The sequence below is a fragment of the Peromyscus maniculatus genome, chromosome 4, assembly GCF_049852395.1.
Source record: "Peromyscus maniculatus bairdii isolate BWxNUB_F1_BW_parent chromosome 4, HU_Pman_BW_mat_3.1, whole genome shotgun sequence".
NCBI classification, from domain to species: Eukaryota; Metazoa; Chordata; class Mammalia; order Rodentia; family Cricetidae; genus Peromyscus; species Peromyscus maniculatus.
The window spans coordinates 103956603-103977977 of record NC_134855.1 but is presented as its reverse complement, the minus strand read 5'-3'; the positions used below and the strand labels follow the sequence as shown (position 1 = coordinate 103977977).

Here is a 21375-nt window from a genome sequence, read left to right as displayed (position 1 = left end):
TGTAAAATAAAATTGTTTTTTACATAGCCTCAAAAGGATATGCAAATGTTATGGTTAAAAACAATTTGGAGGGTAAAATCAGTGGATAAAGATGCTTGGAACAGAAACATAATGACCTGATTTTGATCCCCAGAATCCACATAAAAGTGGAAAAGACCATACTCCATATCCATGTGGACATGCTGCTGCACACACCCTCACCCTTACAAATCATACACACACCCAATAATTGTTTCTTTCTTTCTTTTTTTTTTATTAAAAAGTTTGAAGAGGGCTTTGACTTCTCTCAACAATCCCTCAGGAAACTCGGCATCACCAGAACCTGGATATCTGCACAGATTAACAGAGTATACAGACTTTCCTGTCACCTGCTGCTGCTTGCTTCTTGTGAATTTGCCACTGTTGTGTCTCCCACCTTCTCTTCACAATGAAGTGTGTGGCTAATCAAAGCACTGCCAGTCACACTTCAGTTCCTGGGTTTGCTTGATTCAGTAATGTACAGGCAGTCCGTGCTCTCAATTGCAACATTTAACAAGGCTAACATTAAGCATTTAGAAATTAGTTTTCTATTCTGATATTTTATCTTCCAACTCTTGTATTGATTTCAGTAATTCCTCAATTTCTAGGATCTCTTTTTTATTACATACTATCAAGTTGTATTTTTTAATAAATACATTCTTCCTGAAAATACTCAACTGTCTTTTGCCTTTGTGTTCCATGCTTTTCCTTTCATTTTTCATGTGTTGGACTACATCCATTGTCTGGGTGATAAGTGATTCTTATGAATGGGCAATGATTATTTTTTAAGCTGGTGGTCTTTAATTAAAGCTCATTAAATGCTGGGCGGTGGTGGCACACACCTTTAATCCCAACACTTGGGAGGCAGAGCCAGGCGGATCTCTGTGAGTTCGAGGCCAGCCTGGTCTACAGCGCGAGATCCAGGACAGGCACCAAAACTACACAGAGAAACCCTGTCTCGAAAAATCAAAAGATAAAAAAAATTAAAAAAAAATAAAGTTCATTAAATAATTAGCAATACTTTTCATTGGAACCATTTAACCATTAGTATTTGGAGACCAAACATTACTGTATCATCCTTCCATAACATGGAAGACATCAGTTTTCCTAATGTACCTACTGTACTTGTGACATTTGGGGAGGTTCCGAGGAAGCCAGCTGCTAGTCGCTGCAATAGATAAGGCACTGTATGGAGAGAACCTCAGAGATGAGGTGGCATACAGATGGAACTGAGAGGAAGCACGGAACCTAGGATTCTGCATTGAAAATGAAACTCTTTTTTAATCAAATAAAATATGATTATTAAAGACAGACCTGGGACAAAGTCCAAATTAACAGGGCCTCAAAGAAAAGACCAAGCAAAGTCCTTTTATTACTTCTTAAGGCTTCCAAATGGGTTGAGAAGGCCCTGTCACTAAGCCTTGATGTGTGGGAAGAGTAAATGAGAGGCTTCCCAAGCTGAAGCCTTCCAGGTCTGCACAGCCAGACCTGGGTACTCAGCAGCTCTGATGTCCCTTTCTCTAATCCTTCCCTGCTGAAGCCTTCTGGACTTACTCCCCCAATAACTTCACCTTTAGGGAAGCCCCAATTCCTTTATTACATTTGTTTAAAAATCATGCTAACACTTTAAATGATGTCTGCTTTTCTGACCAAATCCCACCAAAAAATAGCTGGCTTCTCTGGAAGAACCTGAGAGTAGGATTGGATTTGCAACTTTATTAGACTGCATGATCCTGGGTGGTAACACTGAGAAGAAGGAAGAGAAACTAGCAAGGAGGGGACCAAATGCAAACTGACTAACACTGGACAGCATCTGCTGTTGTAGCATGGAGTCCATGAAGAGACAGTGTCAGTCTCTTGGCCTAACCAGTCATGTCAGGATGAGCAGGCTGAGTGGCTGGAAACAGTCCTCTGAAGGAAGGAGTATGTCAAACACATCTAGGCCATTAATCTAGTTAATTTCACTAACATTGCAGATTATGTCCCAAAGCCTTTCTGGCAGCCACAGGGAATCCCGCAAGCCTACTGGTATTGTCAGTGTGTAAGATGGGAACTGAGACAAAGCCATCTGTCAAGAGCTTAAGAAATAATGGGGCTAAAATCCTTCCTGGATGCTTGAGATGCATCTGATCCAAAGATGGGCTGTCTGCTGGCACAGCAATGCTGTGAAACAGTTCAATGCCAGTGCCGTGAGGCACTCCTTGCACACGTATCAGGTGGGTGGTAGGTGGCTGTCATGTCCCCTGACCGACACAGGAGTACAGGGGCAGGATAAAGGCAACCTTGCACCCTCCAGCAGGTTAGCATGGCCATGCACTTTTATATGTCAACAGCTAAACCACAAAAATACAAATACAGCCCTCTTAGAAATGTTTATGGCTCAGATTCAGAGTGAGAGGTTCTTGAAAGCAACAAAAGAAGGGGCGAAGGCCATCTTACAGGGAGCAGCAGGTTAAGGCCATTTTTAGTTTATCACACCAGAGAGAAACAGGGCAGGTAGAGCCAGTTCACAATTCTTACAGGTTTCCTCTGCTACAGGGCTATGCAATACTCTCATCTGAAGTAGGTGGGTTTTGGCGGCTGTGAGATGGCAAAGACGTGCTAAGATTATTCTCTCCTCTTTTTCCTTCAACCTTTTAACTGTTCTGATGGTTTGAAGAACTGCGTGAATGGCAAGAGACTTGGCTCAGGGAAGTCTAACTTTAGCATACACCTCCACCCTGCTGCACCCCAATCCAGACTCTGCCCTACTTAAATCAATTCAAACTTACCTTTATTTCTAGAGACATGTTTCAGACAGGAAGAAATTTGTATTTTAACCCCATATTGCTCACTCTTGAAAAATAAATTCCATCTCCTATGGCGTCCCTAGCACATCAAAACAGACCTGATTCTGTTGGGCATATGTACTCTTAGACCTGGGTCACCGACTTGCCAAAACAGGTCATATGTGCATCCCTCTGGCAGGACCATGTGATGGCCCAGTTCTCTTCTAGAGCAGAGGCCAGGCAGAGGGAGGAAGTGTGGACTTACAGAGATAGCACAACATACTACCTCTGCCAATTCTGCCACTAACCTCAAGCAAATTATGTTTCACTATTTTTGTTTTGCCAAGATTCTGTCTTTGTTTAAAAATCCAAAGGTGAGGGCAAGTATAAGTGAAAAGATGAGACAATCTCTAACCATATATAATGTCAGTTACATAAATGTAACACATTAAAATGTAGTGCAACTGAGATATGCCCAAACTGAGCAAATAGCTTCTGAGCTGTCTTTCAATCAGAACCATCTCTTCAAAATTGCCAAAATTCAAATTTTCCTTTAAAAAAATATGGGGAAAGGAACAAAACTGGAACCCCCGCCCCCGCCCCCCAGTCCTCTACCAGGCACTGAGCATGACTTCCCCAGAGTAAACAGCTAACCGCAAGCTTGTGAACATCAGCAGAGCGACATGACAAGCGGAGTGTGCAGAACTAATGGATGAGTTTGGGTTTTGTCTTCTCTCCAGAGCCTTTGGCATTCTTTATCAAGCGGTACATAAAAGAGTAGAAGAATAAAAGATTGTCATATTGTCCTTTGTACTTCTCTTTCAGCATGTCACTATGGTAGTCTACCAGGAAGTAATAAATGGCTTCAATTGTGGAAAGGAAAGTATCTGGCTTCCCTTTTTGATGGCGCCAAAAGCAAGTTTTTCTTGTTTTCAGTTCAACTTGTAATAACTCTGCCAAACAAACAAAAAAGAGAACATGTAAATACTTCTCAATCACATTACTACTGAGAACAATAATAATAACTGGTACAATAATATGTGTTGATACACAGTGATGATTTAATTACTTCAAGGATTGTTTTTAAAGTGCAGATAAGTTCCTTCTATTCCAATTCTAAACAAGGTATTATTTTAAATGTACAGAGATACATAGAGAGACAACACGTGCATCCCCATTCTCCCTGGTTCTCAGACCTCGCAAACACATTAAAAAGTCAACAAGCAGGAGTCTTCCATCTCAGGGTTTCTATTCTGCTAGCATCTATCTAAAGTTTCTTTTTAAGTTTTAACTTGTTCATAGAACTTCATTATTTGCAAAATAGGATTTATCTGAAGAAAAAAAAAAAGGATTTATCTGTCATTTTGTTTTTGTTTTGTTTGTTTGTTTTCGAGACAGGGTTTCTCTGTGTAGCTTTGGAGCCTGTCCTGGAACTCACTGTGTAGACCTGGCTGGCCTCGAACTCACAGAGATTTGCCTGCCTCTGCCTCCCAAGTGCAGGGATTAAAGGCATGCACCACCACACCCGGCAACAATAGTTGTCATTTTTATTCACTCTTTTCCCTTTTGTATTTGGTTATAGCTCTAACTAGGAAGGAGGGAGGAAGTAAGATAAGAGTAAGGAGGTCTGTCTGGACAAGTTATAAGGAATCATACTATTGTAATGCAAATAAGTAGGTGCATAAACATGCATACATAGTATAAGTGGAATTTTCTCATCTGGGCTAACAATGTTCCCTCCAAGAGCCAAAGATCTAAATAGAACCCAACAACAGGCATGAGAAGCCCTCTTTTGAGTTGGTGCTGGTCAATGTCTAAGAGCCTCCCAAATATTACAGGATATTATTTCTGCCCTTAGTTGCTCCCCAGAGTTGGAAGGTAAACATCCCTACTGCTGAAGACACTACGCACCTTAGACATAGGGTCCAGAGGTCCTTGATCGAGCCCAACAGTCTCTTCCCTGGGGACTAGCTTTCATGGTACCAGAAGGCACCACGTAAGCTTCCAAAAGAGGGAAGCAACCAACAGTCCTACCCAGCTCTGATGCCTATGAACCACAACAACAACCAGCATGGCATGATAACCCCAAGGGTAAAGTGGTGCACCCATGTCCTGGTGGTAACCAACAGTTCTTTAGTCAGACTTAACTAAACCCACTAAAGAGAGAAATCATGCCTGATACTAAAAACCTAGCCATTTACCCAGGGCTAGTGAAGTCATGGATCTTGGAGGAGAATCTCTTTACTAAACCAGTATAAACTCTTAACTATTTTCAACATGCCTTCATAATAAAAGTTCTTAAGAAAGTAAGAACTTTTATCACACCACAATATAATAAAAGCCATATATGACAAACAATAGCCAAAATTATACTAAACAAAGGAAAACAGACCATTTCCTAAAAAATCTTGGACAGTGCGCCCATTCTCCTGATTTAAAACACTCCATGGGCTCCACTAGAGAACTTCTGAGTCTGATAAACATGTTCAGCAAGGTCAAAGGATACAGAAGCCAGTAGCTTTTATATATACCAATAATAGATTTGCAGAGAAAGAAATCAGGGAAAATATTCCACTATAATTGCTTCAAAAACAAAACAAAGCAAAACCAACCCAACTATCTAGAAATAAGCTAACCAAGGAAGTGAGAGATCTCTACAAGGTGGGATCTGGGGGGAAAAGGAACTCTTATTCATTGCTGGTGGGAATGTACACTGTGGGGCTACTACAGAAATCGCAGTGGAAGTTTCTCAAAACACTAATAATGGAACTAACACACAGCCTCACTATACCACTCCTGGGAATAAACTCAATGGACTTCTTATCACACCACAGAGATTCTCTTTCATCCGCATTCATCACTGCTTTTTACTCTATCGTAAGGAAATGAAACCAGCCTTCATGTCCATCAACAGATCAATGGATAAGGAAAATGTAGTAAGTAAAACATGAAATCCTATTTGAACATAAGGAAAAAGTAAAATTTTGAAAACTGCAGGAAAATATATAAAACTGGAAAACACTATATAAAGTGAAGCCACAAGACTCACAAAGACAAATGCCAGAACTCTATTCCATCAATTGTTCAATCTGTATATCTGGACAGGAGTAGATGTGGGTGAAAGAGAGCACCAACCAAAATGAAGTATGGAGGAAAATCCCTTAAAGGATACTTATCAACTTGTCATCTAGTTGGAAAAAATTAATTAAGAGAGACATATTTTATGTAAATAACTGTTAAGTAAAATGATATGAAACATCTTTAGCAACAACAGAATGCTTCAGACAGCAGCGGAATAAGCAAGCTAAAATGTGAACCTAGAAAATGATGTTTCACAAAGACAAGAGTGATTACCCAGAAAAACACACACTACTTCTGCCAACAGGACCCTTGAAGGAGTTCTTGAAAGATACGTTTCAGCAAAGGAAGTAGGGAAAAAAGAATGCTGAGCAACAAAGTGGTCACAGTCACACAATTCCAAATACAGACTGCAGTGTAAACAGTAATCAGGAGAGATCCTAGCTGTGGACTGACAATAAAGGACAGACAGAAATACTGAACACAAACAGTAGCAATGTGAGCCAGGAGGAGACTGAATGAAGTGTAGATGTAGGAAGTCCTTAAAACATTTGAATGGAGAGGTTGATTTTGAACTTTAAAAAAAATGAGTCTTTTTAACTAATTTATTTATTCTCTTGTGTGTGTGTGCGCGCACGCATGAGTGCACGGATTGTATGCTGTAGCGTGTGTGTGGTGGCACTCAGAAAACTACCTACAGCAGTCAGTTCTTGCTTTATACCATATTGGTCCCGGGAACTGAACTCAGGTCCAAGCCACCCTGCCCACCCAGCTTTGAACTTTTTAAAGTGTCATATACACAATTCTTTGAAAGAATTCTGATAGGATTATTTTAAATCAGAATAAATAAAAATATGAAAAAATTTTAAAACTTACTTAGGGAAAAAGAAAAACCAAACAAAAACTCCTGTGTGGTGGTGCACATTATGTCATTTTAGCGCTCTGGAGGCCATTGTGGGCTGCACAGTGAGTACCTGGCCAGCCACAGCTACAGACTGCAACTCTTCTTCCCTGCTGGCTAGCATGCACGTGCTGAAGGCGCTGCTTAGGCTGCTCCCTCACTTTAGACCCTGTGTGCTACAACAGCAAGCTGCCAAGCAAGGCACTCCTATTGCTGTGACAGTGGCACAACTATCTGGAGACTAACCAAGCCCTCTGTGACGGAATTTGAGGCCCACTCCATGGGAGAGAACACACACTTGATACTCTACGCTTGGTCAAAAGCTTACGGCCGGGAAAGGCATGGCCAAAGGGGAGACCACTCTGCTGTGCTTTCCCTAAATGTTGTCAAAAAGCTTTCTGGATATTTCTGTTCAGTCTTACAGACCAGTGCTGCTCTCGGCCTGGGGAAGCTCCTGTTCGCAGAGGGTGACAGTTGATGCAGAGACAAGTATCTGGTCTAAGTACTGAGAGTAAATGACTGGTGAACTCTCAAACGTAAGTGGACTCCATGTCATCGATGTCTTTTCTCAGGGTGGTAATGTACAGTGTAACACTGTGCTGAGACGCTGGGCGGGGGGGGGAGCAGGGAGGAACAGCTGCCAGTCAGCGTGAGACCAGGAGCACAAGCAGCGAGGCCACCACGGCATTAAATGAGTTCAGTGTATGACAGGTTCGGCATTGCTAATTAAGCTGATAAATGACCGTACACACAGACCCTGAAATGACAGTGTTTAAACACAAACCAAAGTCCATTTCAAAAACTGTATCAATGTTCTCAAAAACGAAGAGAAGGAGCTGCCTAGGTTTGGCAGACATTATGTACACTGATAATTTAATAATCTGGGGTCCATCTACCCTCTGATGAATTTTCCAGAACGCTATGCCACTCTGCATTTTGGCTTTAGGTGGACTGAACAAAGTTACACCAAGGACTCGTACCTTTCAGTGTTATACTCTGATACTAGTGAAATGTCCAGAGCTGTGGTCTCTGTAAACATTGACAAAGCAATAGTTTCACTGTTAAGGTAACTTTTAAGTCTTTTTGCTTTATTTTATGTGTATGACTGTCTGTCTGTACATATGTATGAGTGTGTACCACGGGCATGCCTCAGAAGAGGGTGTTGGATCCCCTGGAACTGGAGTTATGGTGGTCATGAGCCATGTGTCCAGCCTGTTACAGTGACTTAATTTCAGCATTCAGAACAGCACAATGGAAGTGAACTCCTGATACACACATCTGAGAGCTGAAGTGTGGTTTGTTCAGCTTAGCCAAATGAAAAAGTGTTTTAAGATCTAAAGCCCGTGACTTTTTACAAACATGGATTGTTTCTTATAGAGGCAATTTGGTTTATCCAGAAGTCTATCTTTCTCAAACATGGAGGCTATAGATATGCCCTGCCTCCATTATTCCTGAGGAGTCAGAGGAGGCAGGGGCTGAATTAGGACATGTAGAGAGTGGCTTTTAGAGACCCATTTCATGGTTACGAACTAGCACAGAAGTGAGATGCATGCTTTCTATGGGAGTCAGGAGGGAGTAACCAATCTTTTGTACAAATCTCATTTTAGGCAAACCTAAGCAAACTGACTCTGAATAGCACCAGAATAATTCCATTTATAGGTTTTTCAGGGACTTTTACTTGTGTTCTTTCATTTGAACCTAGAAATGACCATAAAAGGTAATAAAAAGAAAAACATCCCAGACAGATCTTCAGACTGAGGAAAAACTTGCTACCGTAACAGGATCAAGGGGCCGTGGCAGGCAGTGACCTCCCACTCCTTCAAAGCACAGGGCAGCATGGATTCATCTACTAAATAACAATAAGTTCTTCAAAGTCTTGTGACCCACAGGCACAAGCTAATTATCTAACAAATTAATAAAGCCAGTGAAATGCACTTTGTACTTCCTTAGTTTGGAAATGATTAAGATTGTAGTACGTCCTTTCTTGAGGAACCTTTTGGCAACCACACAATACCAAAGGAGTAACTTTCTTGCCTTCTAATCACAAAGCTGTTCAATGACTGGAGAATCCTGAAGCTTTTAGAGAAACCACTGAGAAAGTCTGAAGCACTGGAAAAGGTGCAGAAAAACAAGAGAAGTGGTGTGAGCCCCTGGACTTCAGATCGCCAGCTGTGTTACTGGGCAAGGAAAGTAACTTCCAATCTGTGACTAGGAGCTCGGCATTTCACTCACTCGAAAAAGGCAAGCGGGGCCAGGAGATGGCTCAGCGACTAACACGCCTGCTGCACAACAGCACGGGGACCTGAGCAGATCCCAGAACCTGGTAAAGGCAGATGCAGCAGCACACAGCTACAATCCCAACCCTCGGGTGAGATGGCAGGAGAGACGGGAGGACATTCAGAAGCTTTGAGTCAGCTGGCCTGGTGCAGTGAATGGGAGGCTCTGTCTGAAACAGGGTGGAAGGCAAGGGATAACACCAGACGTTATCCTCTGACCACCACATACACTCAGTGGCATGCATGTGCCTACATACACGTAAACACATACATACACATATGCACATGCATTTCATAGACAGATAGATAGATAGATAGATAGATAGATAGATAGATAGATAGATAGATAGATAGATGGATAGATAGATAGACACTTATACACATGGGAATTTTTTCCATAAAGGCATAGAGACAGAAGTAAAAAAGAAGAAATTCTTAAACTATTAAACTGAGTTAGACTACCACTGTGAACGCACAATATGTGCACCTACTTGTTTCCTTGGCTCTGTTCACGGAAGAAATGGCATGTGGTAATCAACTTACAAAACTCAGCTTCCACTATCAGATCCTAGTAAAGTGAACCACAGGTCTTTGAAAATGATGACTCCAAGTTTGGGTCGGGAAGAAAGTCAAAGTAGGTTTGAGATATTCTGCTGCATCTACTGAGGCCAATACTAGTACAAACTACTGAGGCCAGTAATAAAAAGGACAACTAACACAGGAAGAAGTTACATGACTAAATTTTCTCCATTTCTCACTTCTCAATTTAATGACTGATTAATCCATGAATACTTAACACTGCTGAGAAAGTCTATAGCCTGCGTGCACTACTCCAGTGTACTAAAGGAAAATTGTTGTTGTTTTTTTGGCTCTTTTACTCTTTAGGGGGACCTGCTACCCAGCTCTCAAATACATCGCACATGAAGGCTTATTCTTAATTATGAATGCCCGGTCTTAGCTTGTTTTGTTTCTAGCCAGCTTTCTCTTTAAATTTTAAATTACCACATCTACTAACTTTTGCCTCTAGGCTTTTCTAGTTCTCTTACTTCTATAAATCTTACTCTTACTCTGTGGCTTGCTGTGTAGCTGGGTGGCTGGCCCCTGGAGTCCTTCTCCTTCTCTGGCTGCTGCTTTTTTTCCCCCATTCCTCCATCTCTTTTCTTCTCTATATATTCTCTCTGCTGGCCAGCCCCACCTATCTTTTCTCCTGCCTTGCTACTGGCTGTTCAGGTCTTTATTAGACCATCAGGTGTTTTAGACAGGCATAGTAACAGTTTTCCAGAGTTAAACAAATGCAATGTAAACAAAAGTAACATATCTTAAAATAATACTCTACTACAGAAAATAAACCTTTATGGTGGAAGATCTGGCAATCATCACCATAATCAATTATAAATAAGGAAACTTGTTTTATATGCCAACTTCAATTTAATGTGCATGAATTGTTCAACCAAACAACTGATGAAATGATAAAAGACATACTATCAATAATGACAACAAACAACAGATACAAACTGGACCAGCTGTAGACAAGCCTAGATTTATTCTTCTTTAAAGACCCTAACTATGGGTCTGGGGAAACAGAACAGTGGTTAACAGTGCTTCCTGTTCATGTGTAGAACCCAAGCTTGGTTCCCAGCAATCACATTAGGAAGCTCACAACTGCCTACAACTCCAGCTCCAACGGATATGATGCCTTCTTCTGACCTCCATAGGCTTCTATACATACATGCACACAAATACACACATATGTACACATAAATTTGAAATAATCGAAAAAGTATGTTAACCAAAATATCTACACTGACTCTAATCAAGAGACATTAAACAACCAATCTGACCACTTTACCAAAATCTAAATCAAGAAAACTTAAATTTAGGAAACTGTCCTAAATTAAGAAATCAAAGCTATGCAAGCATCAAAAATCTAAATGCTTAAATGTTTAAATGCTGTGTCAGGGGGGAAAGTGCTACAAAAGCCATTATTGTATTCATCAGAAAGGTGTGAGGACAGACTGTATGCTAGATATTGTATAAGTTCGCTAATTTTCTTAGCAGTGGTGATGGCATTGTATTTATTAAGGAGTGTCCTTATTATTAAAAAAAGCAATACTACTTAGAGTGCAGTTTTGCAAAGCCTACTGCTTACTCTAAAACAGTTCCATCAACAATGTACATAGATGCATAAATACACATATGATACAGAAAGGGAGAAGAAAGAAAAATGGCAGCAAATGTGAACGTTGAATGTAACTTTTCTTTTGAGGGGGCTACAAATTTGAAGTTTTTCTAAATAAAAGCTGTCAGGGGAGGAAAGTCCCAGACACATGTCCTTACCCCGAAGGCGCTCATCAGAGGCTATTTGGTTGGTCTGGCTCCAGGTGCTGTCAATAAAGACGACTCTTTTCAATGCTGGGCCTTTGCACAAGCTCTCATTCAAATCACAGCCCTCCTCTACCTTAGCTCTCTTGAGCTGACAAGGCGGCCTATCAAGGTCATCCGTTTTGCTTCGACCTTTACTTTCAATCCTCCTTTGCAGATGAAAAGAGACCTCTTTTATTGAGATGGACTGAGGCCCAGGAAAAACAAGTACAACCTAAAACAAAGAAACTCAAGTTAGCTCCATGCTACTGTGATCTTCAACATAAATTCTGACTTAAAACTCTAAGAAAAACAGATGCTGAATGTCTAAAAAATAAGCATTACTTTGATTCTGCTATTCGTTTTCTTCCATATATGGTAAAGTTTTAGCTTATTCCTAATAGCATATAATCATACTACCTGGAAATGTTAATTCAAAATAAGTTACTCACTGATTGACAAAGCCACATTAACAGTACCTTGAATTAAATTTCTGTGGTGTGGTGCTATACTCCTATAATCCCAGCACTGGAGATGCAGGGACATGAAATCAGGGCCAGCCTGGGCTTCCTAAGAGTTACAGGCTAGCCAAAGAGACAAAGAGGCAAAATACATGATACTTTTAAAAACAACCACTAGAAACTGTTCAATGACTAAATACTATTTTCACTTGTATAATAAGGAAAGATAAAATAAATAAGGCAGGGGAGGAAATGATGTGGTGGTTTTTTTTTACAGCCATTAGAGATGGTAGTATAGAATAGAATAATAGAGTGGAGATAATGAGATACACTTGTAGGCCTGGCATCTACAAGGTTAAGACAACAGGATCTTGAGTTTCAAGGCTAGCATGGACTACACAGTGAAACTCTGTCTAAAAAATGTATAAAGAGTATAACAGCGTGTTCTACTTAATCAAATAAGTGATATTTAACTGACCAGAGAAGAGTACACAAACATATTACTAGATCAAACTCAGATATTATTTATAATTATAACTTTCTAAATAAATTCAAATAATGCAGAGATATACACTATGAAAGCATCACTAAAGTAAAATGCATATTTAACATTAAATGAGCATAACATTAGATTGCTAAGAGGATATTAAATCACGCTCAAGAAAGTTCAGAAAGGAGATGGAGTTAAAAGCTCCCATGGGGGTTCTAAGTGCCAAGCCACCCACCTCGTGATCCTTCCCTTCATACTCTGGAATGCACGGATATGTGTAGATGCTCACAGAGTCGGGCGCCAAAAGCTTTGCATGCACAGCGGTGCTCTTGCCGTCCGTCTCATTTGGATGCTTGATGATGTCGATCTTCAGTGGGAGCTAGAGTAAAGAGAAGAGACGAACGAACAAAGTCAGTACACAGTTCACACTGAGTTCCGATGAGCACACTTACAGTGGGAGACCACACTGTTTAAACCACAGTACTAAGGATAGTAAGTCATCCATCAAACCCCAATGGCACCCTCAATGCTGATCACGTGCCTGAGCAACTACTTCAGCCCAGGCAACATTTAACTTGCTCTTAAAGCAATGACCCAGGGGTATTTTACTTAAGACCTGTATGTATTAAGGCCAACTCTTCACATTCAGCATCCATGGCGAGGACATTTAAAAAATTAATTTCTATGAACTCTATATTTACTTTATGCGTATTTCAAAGAAAATGAAAGCTTGAATGATAACTCAGATTTAAAATTCAAATTGAAATCCTGTTTCTCATACATTTTTTCAAGTCAAAGTTACCTTAAGTTTTGTGATCTTTGGCAATATATTTTCATAGCACAAATTAAGCTGTCAGTAGAAAAAAACAACAGACTACGCCTTTAAGTGTTTTGAATAACCTTTCTCAAGTTATATTTGATACAAGCTGTATCTCAGTAATACTTGTCTAAGTATTTTCCTTAATTAAAGTATGTATTAATTCTTCTGTTCAAAAACAATAATTCTCTTGGATTTCTTGAGCTATTTTTTTTTTTAACTATTTAAGTTTCTTTATTTTAGACTCTGTTGTTTGGTAAGTATATCTACCATTTCCAAGACCCTCATTTCATACAAAGAATGTAAGAGCTCTACAAACAGGTCCTGGAAGGCAGCCAGAAAACTGTTCCAGCCTAAGAACAAATACACTAAGTCTACATTCTAGTAGGTTTTAATAGATATTATATCTGCAAACTAGCTACCACAATCAAGAAAGCGATCTGCCACCATCAAACGGTCTTCTAGTGTCCTCTCCCCTCTCTTTCCTACTAGCCAGCTGTCACTTCAGTTTACTTCTTCTGGGGTCTTATATAGACAGAAATAAAATAGGATCTTTCTGTCTGGTGTCTTTAACTCAAAATAATTACTTGGAAATGCATAAAGACACTGCTTATCATTTGTTCTACAGCTCACCCTACCCCATTCAAGATGAGATTTATGTGGAGAGGCAGCCTCAAGGTCACAGGGCCATGACTGGGCCTCTAAAGTGGGACAGCATTGGGGGCATAGAATGCCACACAAGAGGCAGCATGATGGAGTCTTGTAGAGCGCCTTACCTTCGGAACCCAGAGAGAAGCTGCATTAGGAGAGAATTTGCCATGTAAAAAATGACACACATCCTAAAGGGAGACACTGACCCTTCAGGTGCCCCCAAGTCTATCTTTTAAAGGGGTAAGTAGTTGCTACACACTACAAAGTAAACCAAATTTCTTTTCTTTTTCTTTCTGAACAATTACGTGAGGACAGGATGCTATAAACAGTACACCTCAAAGGGACGCAGGCACAAATACACACCTCCAACAGTTTCCAACTAGGATTTCAACACCATTATTCTCCTTTCATCCTCACTCAGCCCAGGCATCATTTATGACATAGGGCCAACTGCATGAAATCAACATAACAATTTCTAACTGTAGGAAATTCACCATTTTAGTAGGCAGTTCAGAGACTGTGTGATACTGGTCTACTTCTGAATGAGTGTGACTTTCCACACAGTGCTCAGTCTCAGCTGGCATTCTATTTCCCTTTCCCTGAGGTCTCTGGATACCAGATCAGCATTATTCATAGCCCAGGGGAAGTAGGAAAGAGAGTGACAAAGACTCCTAATAAAACTGACTTTATAACAAGTTGATGAGTAGAGTTTAAAACTCCAAAGGCTACCATTAATAGTTACATTAACTTTACATCAAGAACACAGAACTGATAAAAAATAATAATAAAATAAAAAACAAACAAGACCAAAGAACACAGAATCAAATGTTATTAATGAGTTTTGCAAATCATATGTAATAATTTAATTGTGTAATGAAAAGGAAATTTTATGGACTAAAATCTCTAATTATAAGACACTTACACAAAATTCACGACCTCAGGACCCAGTAGGCTATCATCAGTTCTCACTGAGTGAGTCTGAGCTTCTAGCGGTATGATACCAAAGCACATCGAGTGATGGGAATTTACACTTGTGTCCTGGGTCACACATTTGATGGGAAAATTACATTTAATACTGACATGGCAGAGTAAACACTACAGTACTGACCAGACCAGAGGGCAGTTTGGAAGAGATACTCTACTTTGAACTATGTAGTAGGATGCCCATTTGTCCTCTAATGGCTATGTTTTTAACAAGAGACTTAGCACACAGCTTTCTCCTCAGGTACATTCAAATGCTACCAGCAGGAAGACACAAGTGCTTGCCCCAAAGCAAAGCCTTTTCAAACAGGGCTACTGAAGCTGGAGTTTTTTGGGTTTTCCCTTCTTTATCTTTATTCATTTCTTATAGTTTCCAAATTCTGCATCAAATAAAGATAAGTTTGATTTATTCTTGTCTTACTTTTCCATTACTGTGGCAAACACTAGGACCAAGACAACTTAGAAAAGACATAGTTTATTCAGGGATAACAGTTTCAGAGTGTCAGTCTGTGGCAGGGAGCATGGCAGCAGCAGGCAGACATGGTGCTGGAGCAGTAGCTGAGAGTTCACATCTTGAGACACAACCATGATGCAAAGAGAGAGAGAGCACTGGGAACTACATCAGACTTTTGCATCTCTGAGCTTGCCCCCAGTGACACATCTCCTCCAACAAGACCATATCTCCTAATCCTTCCCAAAAAGTTCCACCAATTGGGGACCGAGTATTCAAACCTATGAGGTGATGGGGCCATTCTCCTGCAAATCACCAAAATTCCCCAGACTAAAACTTTAGGCTTAAGAGGGACATACTCCTTGTGTCCTGCCTTCCCAAGCAGGCTCTCTGAAAGTACATGCTGAAGACTTGCTTAAAACTGAAGTAGAATTTAGAAACAACATTGTTTAGACTTTCTATTTCTCTTAATATAAATCAACATATCAAATTTCATATGCAGGCACTAAATATACACTTTAGAAAACTATACAATTGATCAAATAATTGGCGTGGTTTTAAAAGTACTTCAAATAAATGCTGAGTACTGCCACTGATTTGGAAAATATTCCTGTTGTTAAATTTCTACCAAATTGGAGCCCTCTAAATACAACTTTTATCTTTTTGATCTACAATCCTTTTTTGAACATACTTTAAGATAAAACGTCTTTTTAATGTTTTTGAGACAGTGTCTACTTACTAAGTAACCCAGGCCTGGCTCAAACTCACTACTTAGCCCACACTGGCATCAATCTCCTAAGCATTCCGCCTCAGCCTCTTGAGAGCTGCAAGTACACCTGGCAAGGTAAGGTTTTTAAAGGGACTTTTGTTTTTAATGTGGCCGTGGTATAAACAGAAGACAGGACTCTGAGTTGTACCATTCCTATTGGTAAGGACATTAACAAAAATCCTTAATCTCAAACTTTTATTATTATTATTTTTTCTGAGTGAACTGGAAATATATTACCTCATTCTTAACCAATAAACTCTGCCTTTGTCTGTATGTGTGATTTTAGGCCCCCAGGACATCACAGACTTGCCAAGATGATGCATGTAGCAAAATAAGCATTAAAATGTCTTTCATGCTTCAAACCTAAATAAACCTTAAATATTTCATATGTATTTCTGAATACAACTTCAATTTATTTGTTAGTGGCAAGCCCCATTTGTGCTGGGTATAGAACTGAATTTTTCTAAAATCCTAATACATGCCCATCACACTTAATACAATTATTTGACTGACTTCTCACATTTGGGTCAATGCTGGACTAGTTAACACATACACAGTAAATTCTTTAATTACATATAAATGATCTGTGAACCTATAAAAAAATCTTAATAAACACCTCAAACAATAAAAAGCAATCAATTCAAGCCAGCTTTCCCAGAAGGCTGGAAAACACTGTAATGGTAACATGGTCCATTGTGTAGGTAGGCCCCAATCCTTTACACTCCAGCTTAGTTCAGTGGTGGTCATGGCCATCTGCTCCATTCTGCATGTCAGATGGGGAAAATCACAAAACCTCAGGTAAACATCCACCCTGATTCTACCTATAATGTTTTCCCAAGGATCATTACAAGGACTTGGAAGTCGTTTTTTTGAAGCTTCTTCAAGTTAGACTATAAAACTGTCTTTTATAATTATTAAGTTTTTAAACCAATTAATGTCATTGAAATTACACAATTCATTTCAAACTCAAGTGAGTTTTCTAAAAACAAGAGATATAGTTTTAATAGTGTCAAATTATTCATTAATGTGGTGATGTATTGTATCCTCCAAAATATTGTGCACCCTAATAAAGTTTATCTGAGGATCAGATAAAAAAAGCCAGCCACTGTATTAAACATAGAAGTCAGGCAATGGTAGCACACGCCTTTAATCCTATCACCTGGGAGGCAGAGATCTGTCTGGATCTCTGTGAGTTCAAGGCCACACTGGGAACAGAGCCAGGCATGGTGGCACATGCCTTGAATTCTAACACTAGCTAACCATAGAGGTCTAGAGGTCTGTATAGACAGACAGAAGTGATGTAGCTGGGCAGAGAGGAAGTGAGATGCAGAACAGAAAGGCATATAGGCGTGGGTATACAGGAAGTAGGTCTCTTTGGCGGAGGATCTCCAAGTGGTAAGAATGTGGCTGGCTTCTTTCTGCTTTTCTGATCTCTCAGCTTTTTACCCCAATATCTGGCTCTAGGTTTTTTATTAATAAGACCATTTAGTACTTCATTCTACACATTAATATAATTCACTTCCAAGCTTTATCCAATATATTAGAATACATACATACACATATATATATGTGTGTGTGCATATGTATACATATATATATATATATATATGCATGCTATCTTTTGAAACTGCATTTTTCTACTTTTAAACAAGCCTCTTACTTGCACAAGGGGGATCTGCTCGGTGGGCACATTTTCCACAGGGACACAGCAGGTGTAGCAGTAGAACATCCTTGAGCTGCCGCACTGGAGACACCGTGACCTCCCACTCCGCTGAGCCTTATGAAGCACCTCTTGAGACGCTAAGCATAAGTTCTGAAGAGGGTCTTCGGAAGCTATGGAAGCAGTTTGTGACTGTTTTGTTTCCACACAATTTGCATTATTTTTTTCACTTTCTTGAGGAAATACAGATGGACTGAGAGCCATTCTTTCTTTGAACCAAAATGTTCTGTTTCTAAAACATGTATCATAGGTGCACTGTAAAAAATAAAATGAGGAGGAATGAAAAGTGTCAATGTTTTAGCGCTGTTACAAATAAAATTGTCCAATATAATTTACGCTGTTAGGGTTAGTATTTACCAATAGATATTGCTAAGTTAAAAACCCACTGATTAATATGCTTGCAAATACAAAATTAAAAAACAATCAACTCAAAAGAGCAATTTCAGTAACTCTTACCAAGTATTCTCCCAACAAAAAATGTAAATGTGCTATATTAAAAACCACTTCAAATATAAAATTTAGACACTGATGATCCATTTTGTCTCAAATATGGCAATTTTGATATAAAAATATTAAGAATACAATGAATTTCTGTTCATACCATATAGAAATGCGTTCAAGCATATGGACTCTATCTTTGAATTGGCATCCATGACAGAACTCTCATGGTGAACTCTAATGAAAATAAAAAGCTGCGGTGGTATGAGTAAAATCAGGTGGCTATTATGAACACACACACACACACACACACACACACACACACACACACACACACACTTTACTTTGTTTTCCTGATTCTGATCACTGTTCTAGCTTAAAATTCCTTCCCTGGAGCAGATCATAGATAGTCTAACTTTACATTGTTCCACTTTCATAGTCGATGAACAAATGCCCATTTCAAAATGGATTCTGCCCTACACCTTGGAGGAAGGAAAGCTGAAGAATCTGACAGGCCCGATGATTCCCTTTCACTCTGTTAGCAATTAAGCCTATAAAACACTCTAGAAAAACCCAAAGCAGAGGCTTCCAGGAGCTTCTGACATGTAGGGGCTCACACAACGGGAACTCATCCACACGCTGTAAGGCAGGACACCTCAACTGCACCAGGAGGAAGCGCCTGAGCTTGGGTCCCTTCCCTACTTCTACCTGTCTGCACATTTGATTCTGTTAAAATAGCCTTTATAATAGCCATCAAATGCAAGCATAGTGTTTCCTACGATCTGTGGGCCACATGAGCAAATCAAATGCAATAGCCAGTTGGTAGGAACTTCTGAAGGCCCAGCTTGTGACTGGCTATGAGGATGGGACAATCTTAGTGACTGAACCGTCAGCCATGAATTCTAACACTGTCTCCAGTAGCATCAGCGCTGAATTTGAGGATACCAGCTGACATCCACCATAGAAATACTGCTGGGGGGCGGGGGGATCCTCACATCTTTTGCGATCACAAGTCTTCCTGATGATCATGGAGTGAGAGTAGAAGAAAAAGACATTCTGTTCTTCCTAACATAGATATGTTCTACAAGGCCTATTCCTCTCCAACTTGAATATACAGTCAGCCATAACACATCTGCTAATGCTGAGACAGCTACTGACAATTACATTTGTAAAATATCCCATAAAGTGAAAGATATGATCTTAAGACTTTTAAACTCTTAAGACTTTTAAACTTTTCAAAAGTATATACCCTTCAGATTCTTTAGCAAAGATAAAACAGTGTAAGAACTTTCCCATTTAATAGTTTCTGTGCAGGTTATGTATATGCACCTGTGTGTAACAACAGTTAATGAAAAAGAGGACATGGGGACATATGAGTGTATACTTAACATCAAATACGTGAATAGTGATGCAGTTGTGGAGGGTTGGAAACTTAGAAAGCAATAGCTATTCCTAAGGAACTAATAAGTAATTAGCATCCTAATGGTCTATTCATTATGCAACTTAGGCTGAAAAAGTTAATTTATAACTCCTCCTCCCACCCAATTTCTCCAAAATTAATTATACTCATGCAGTTTCATCCTGTCTGCTTTGCACATAACATCTATTTTTAGGCTTGAAATCAGTTCCTTATTTATCCACACAGGCAATGACAAATCTTATACTTTTGAGTACTTATTATTTGACATGGAGAAATGTGTTCATTTAGAGGCACCTTTCAGTGACATTTTCCTTCTGGCAAAAGTTGAATTATTTCCGATTTATCCATTCTTGATTTTTTTATGCTTTTAGATAGATTCAAATACTTGTCAACTAAACTAAAACCATTCTGTAAGAGGCATCCAGGATGAATCCCACTACTCAATTTTGGGGCTCTACACAGCTCGACAAAAATGTCAGCCTGATAACTCTATTTTCCTCAAAGTAGAGGAAAAGGCTGTCTCTTCCATTACAGTCCAAGGGAACATTCTTTAAATTTCTCCTATCTTGAATCGTGGACTAATTCAGGACCAGACAAAACTGTTTTCAGTATCTGTTTGTGAAGTACTAAGAACGGGTCATATATTTTGTACAGGCACAATATCCAATTTTTTTTTTTAAACATCCAAGATATTGCCACTTTTAACATAGAACTAGAAGCCCCTTCCAAAGAACAGGCTATATGACAAGCAGGGTGTCTTGTAAAGTTTAATTTGGAGACCAATCGTAAACAGTCCTGAAATGCTGCAATCTTAGGCATCTCTGTTCCTACCCAACCTCGTGGAACTAGGAATGCAAAGTGTCAATACACTTGTCTCACATTCCCAAGAAATAGACACAACAAACGCCTCTGCTTATTGGCTGATGGGAACAGCACATACACCCCTGTCTACCTCCTTCCGTGACCACCCTCAAACCACTCCAAAGCCTGAATTAGAGAATGGCGCTCACAGGGAGCAGGAAAGAGCTCCTCCGAGTTAGGAAGCCACTTAAATCGTCTTTTAGGACTCAAACCATCGAGTGTGTCCCCACAGGCACGACACACGCGGGGCTCGCCGCACTAAGACCTCCTCGGGGCCCGTCGGGTCTCCGGCCCCAACCACCCGACCCGAGGAGGGAAGGCCGACCTGTTCCACGGCGAACTCGCGGTCCACACCGCCTCCGCTCCGCTTGCCCTACCCGGAACTCTTTCTGCAGGACACCGGCGGGCGGGGCCTGGCGGTTACCAGGGCCACGGTGACGCTAAGCACGGCGCATGCTCGGAGGGAGAGTCCCGTGGACCAGCCGGTGGAACTCATGCGGAAGGGAAGTCCCGCCTTCGCTGCCTTCTTGAACTGTCCCGTAGGAACCGTCGGTTTCCGGCTGTGCTGCTGGCGGTGGCCACGCCGCGGAACTGGGAACGAGTTCCGGAAAAGCACTTTCGAGAGTACTGGCCGTGAGTTGCTGAGAAAATGTTAACTCCTCAGAACACTCCGCGTTACCTCCCCCAAGTATAGAGAACGCAGACTTGTAGCTGTGTGTGGCTGTATCAAGTAGTTAATGCTCGGTAGACTTCTTAGGAAAACCGTTTATAACCTTTTTTTGCTTAGTTTAAAACACGCAGAGTTGGCACACACTATACTTTTTCCCCGCTCTGAAGTTGAATATATGTGGATAACTTATTAAATCATCTTTCTATGCCCCACCTCAAAGAAACCTACACAAGAGTTGTTAATT

General features: G+C 40.2%; 2 protein-coding genes across 5 annotated transcripts in view; one reads left to right on the top strand and one right to left on the bottom strand.

The window, feature by feature from the left end:
* Positions 1–2774: 2774 nt before the first annotated feature.
* On the bottom strand, positions 2775–20906 carry Dtwd1 (DTW motif tRNA-uridine aminocarboxypropyltransferase 1). Of its 4 annotated transcripts, none has more exons than XM_006994067.4 (5): positions 20787–20906; positions 17683–17997; positions 12589–12732; positions 11379–11637; positions 2775–3739 (listed from the first exon to the last, which is right to left on the bottom strand). In XM_006994067.4, exons 2-5 carry the CDS (start codon positions 17944–17946, stop codon positions 3492–3494), a joined length of 915 nt encoding a protein of 304 aa, XP_006994129.1. In that variant the 5' UTR covers positions 17947–17997; positions 20787–20906; the 3' UTR covers positions 2775–3491. The 4 variants fall into 4 exon arrangements, with proteins under 4 accessions (XP_006994129.1, XP_015843084.1, XP_042132087.1 ...); XM_015987598.3 differs by having other exon boundaries at positions 20611–20840; XM_042276153.2 differs by having other exon boundaries at positions 18344–20827.
* Positions 20887–21375, top strand: part of Fam227b (family with sequence similarity 227 member B) — a 166265-nt gene continuing 165776 nt past the window's right edge. Inside the window, exon 1 of the mRNA XM_076570574.1 lies at positions 20887–21094. The gene's annotated coding sequence lies outside the window, so the exon portion shown is untranslated. The remainder of the gene's footprint in view (positions 21095–21375) is intronic.

Excerpts from the sequence above, each read along its gene's own strand:
- Dtwd1 (XM_042276153.2), bottom strand. Across the intron at positions 12,733-17,682 it reads AGCAGATCCCCCTTGTGCAA|CTCCCACTGAAGATCGACAT; the intron begins GTAAGAGGCTTG and ends TCTTTACTCTAG. Across the intron at positions 3,740-11,378 it reads CTCTGATGAGCGCCTTCGGG|AGTTATTACAAGTTGAACTG; the intron begins GTAAGGACATGT and ends TTTGTTTGGCAG.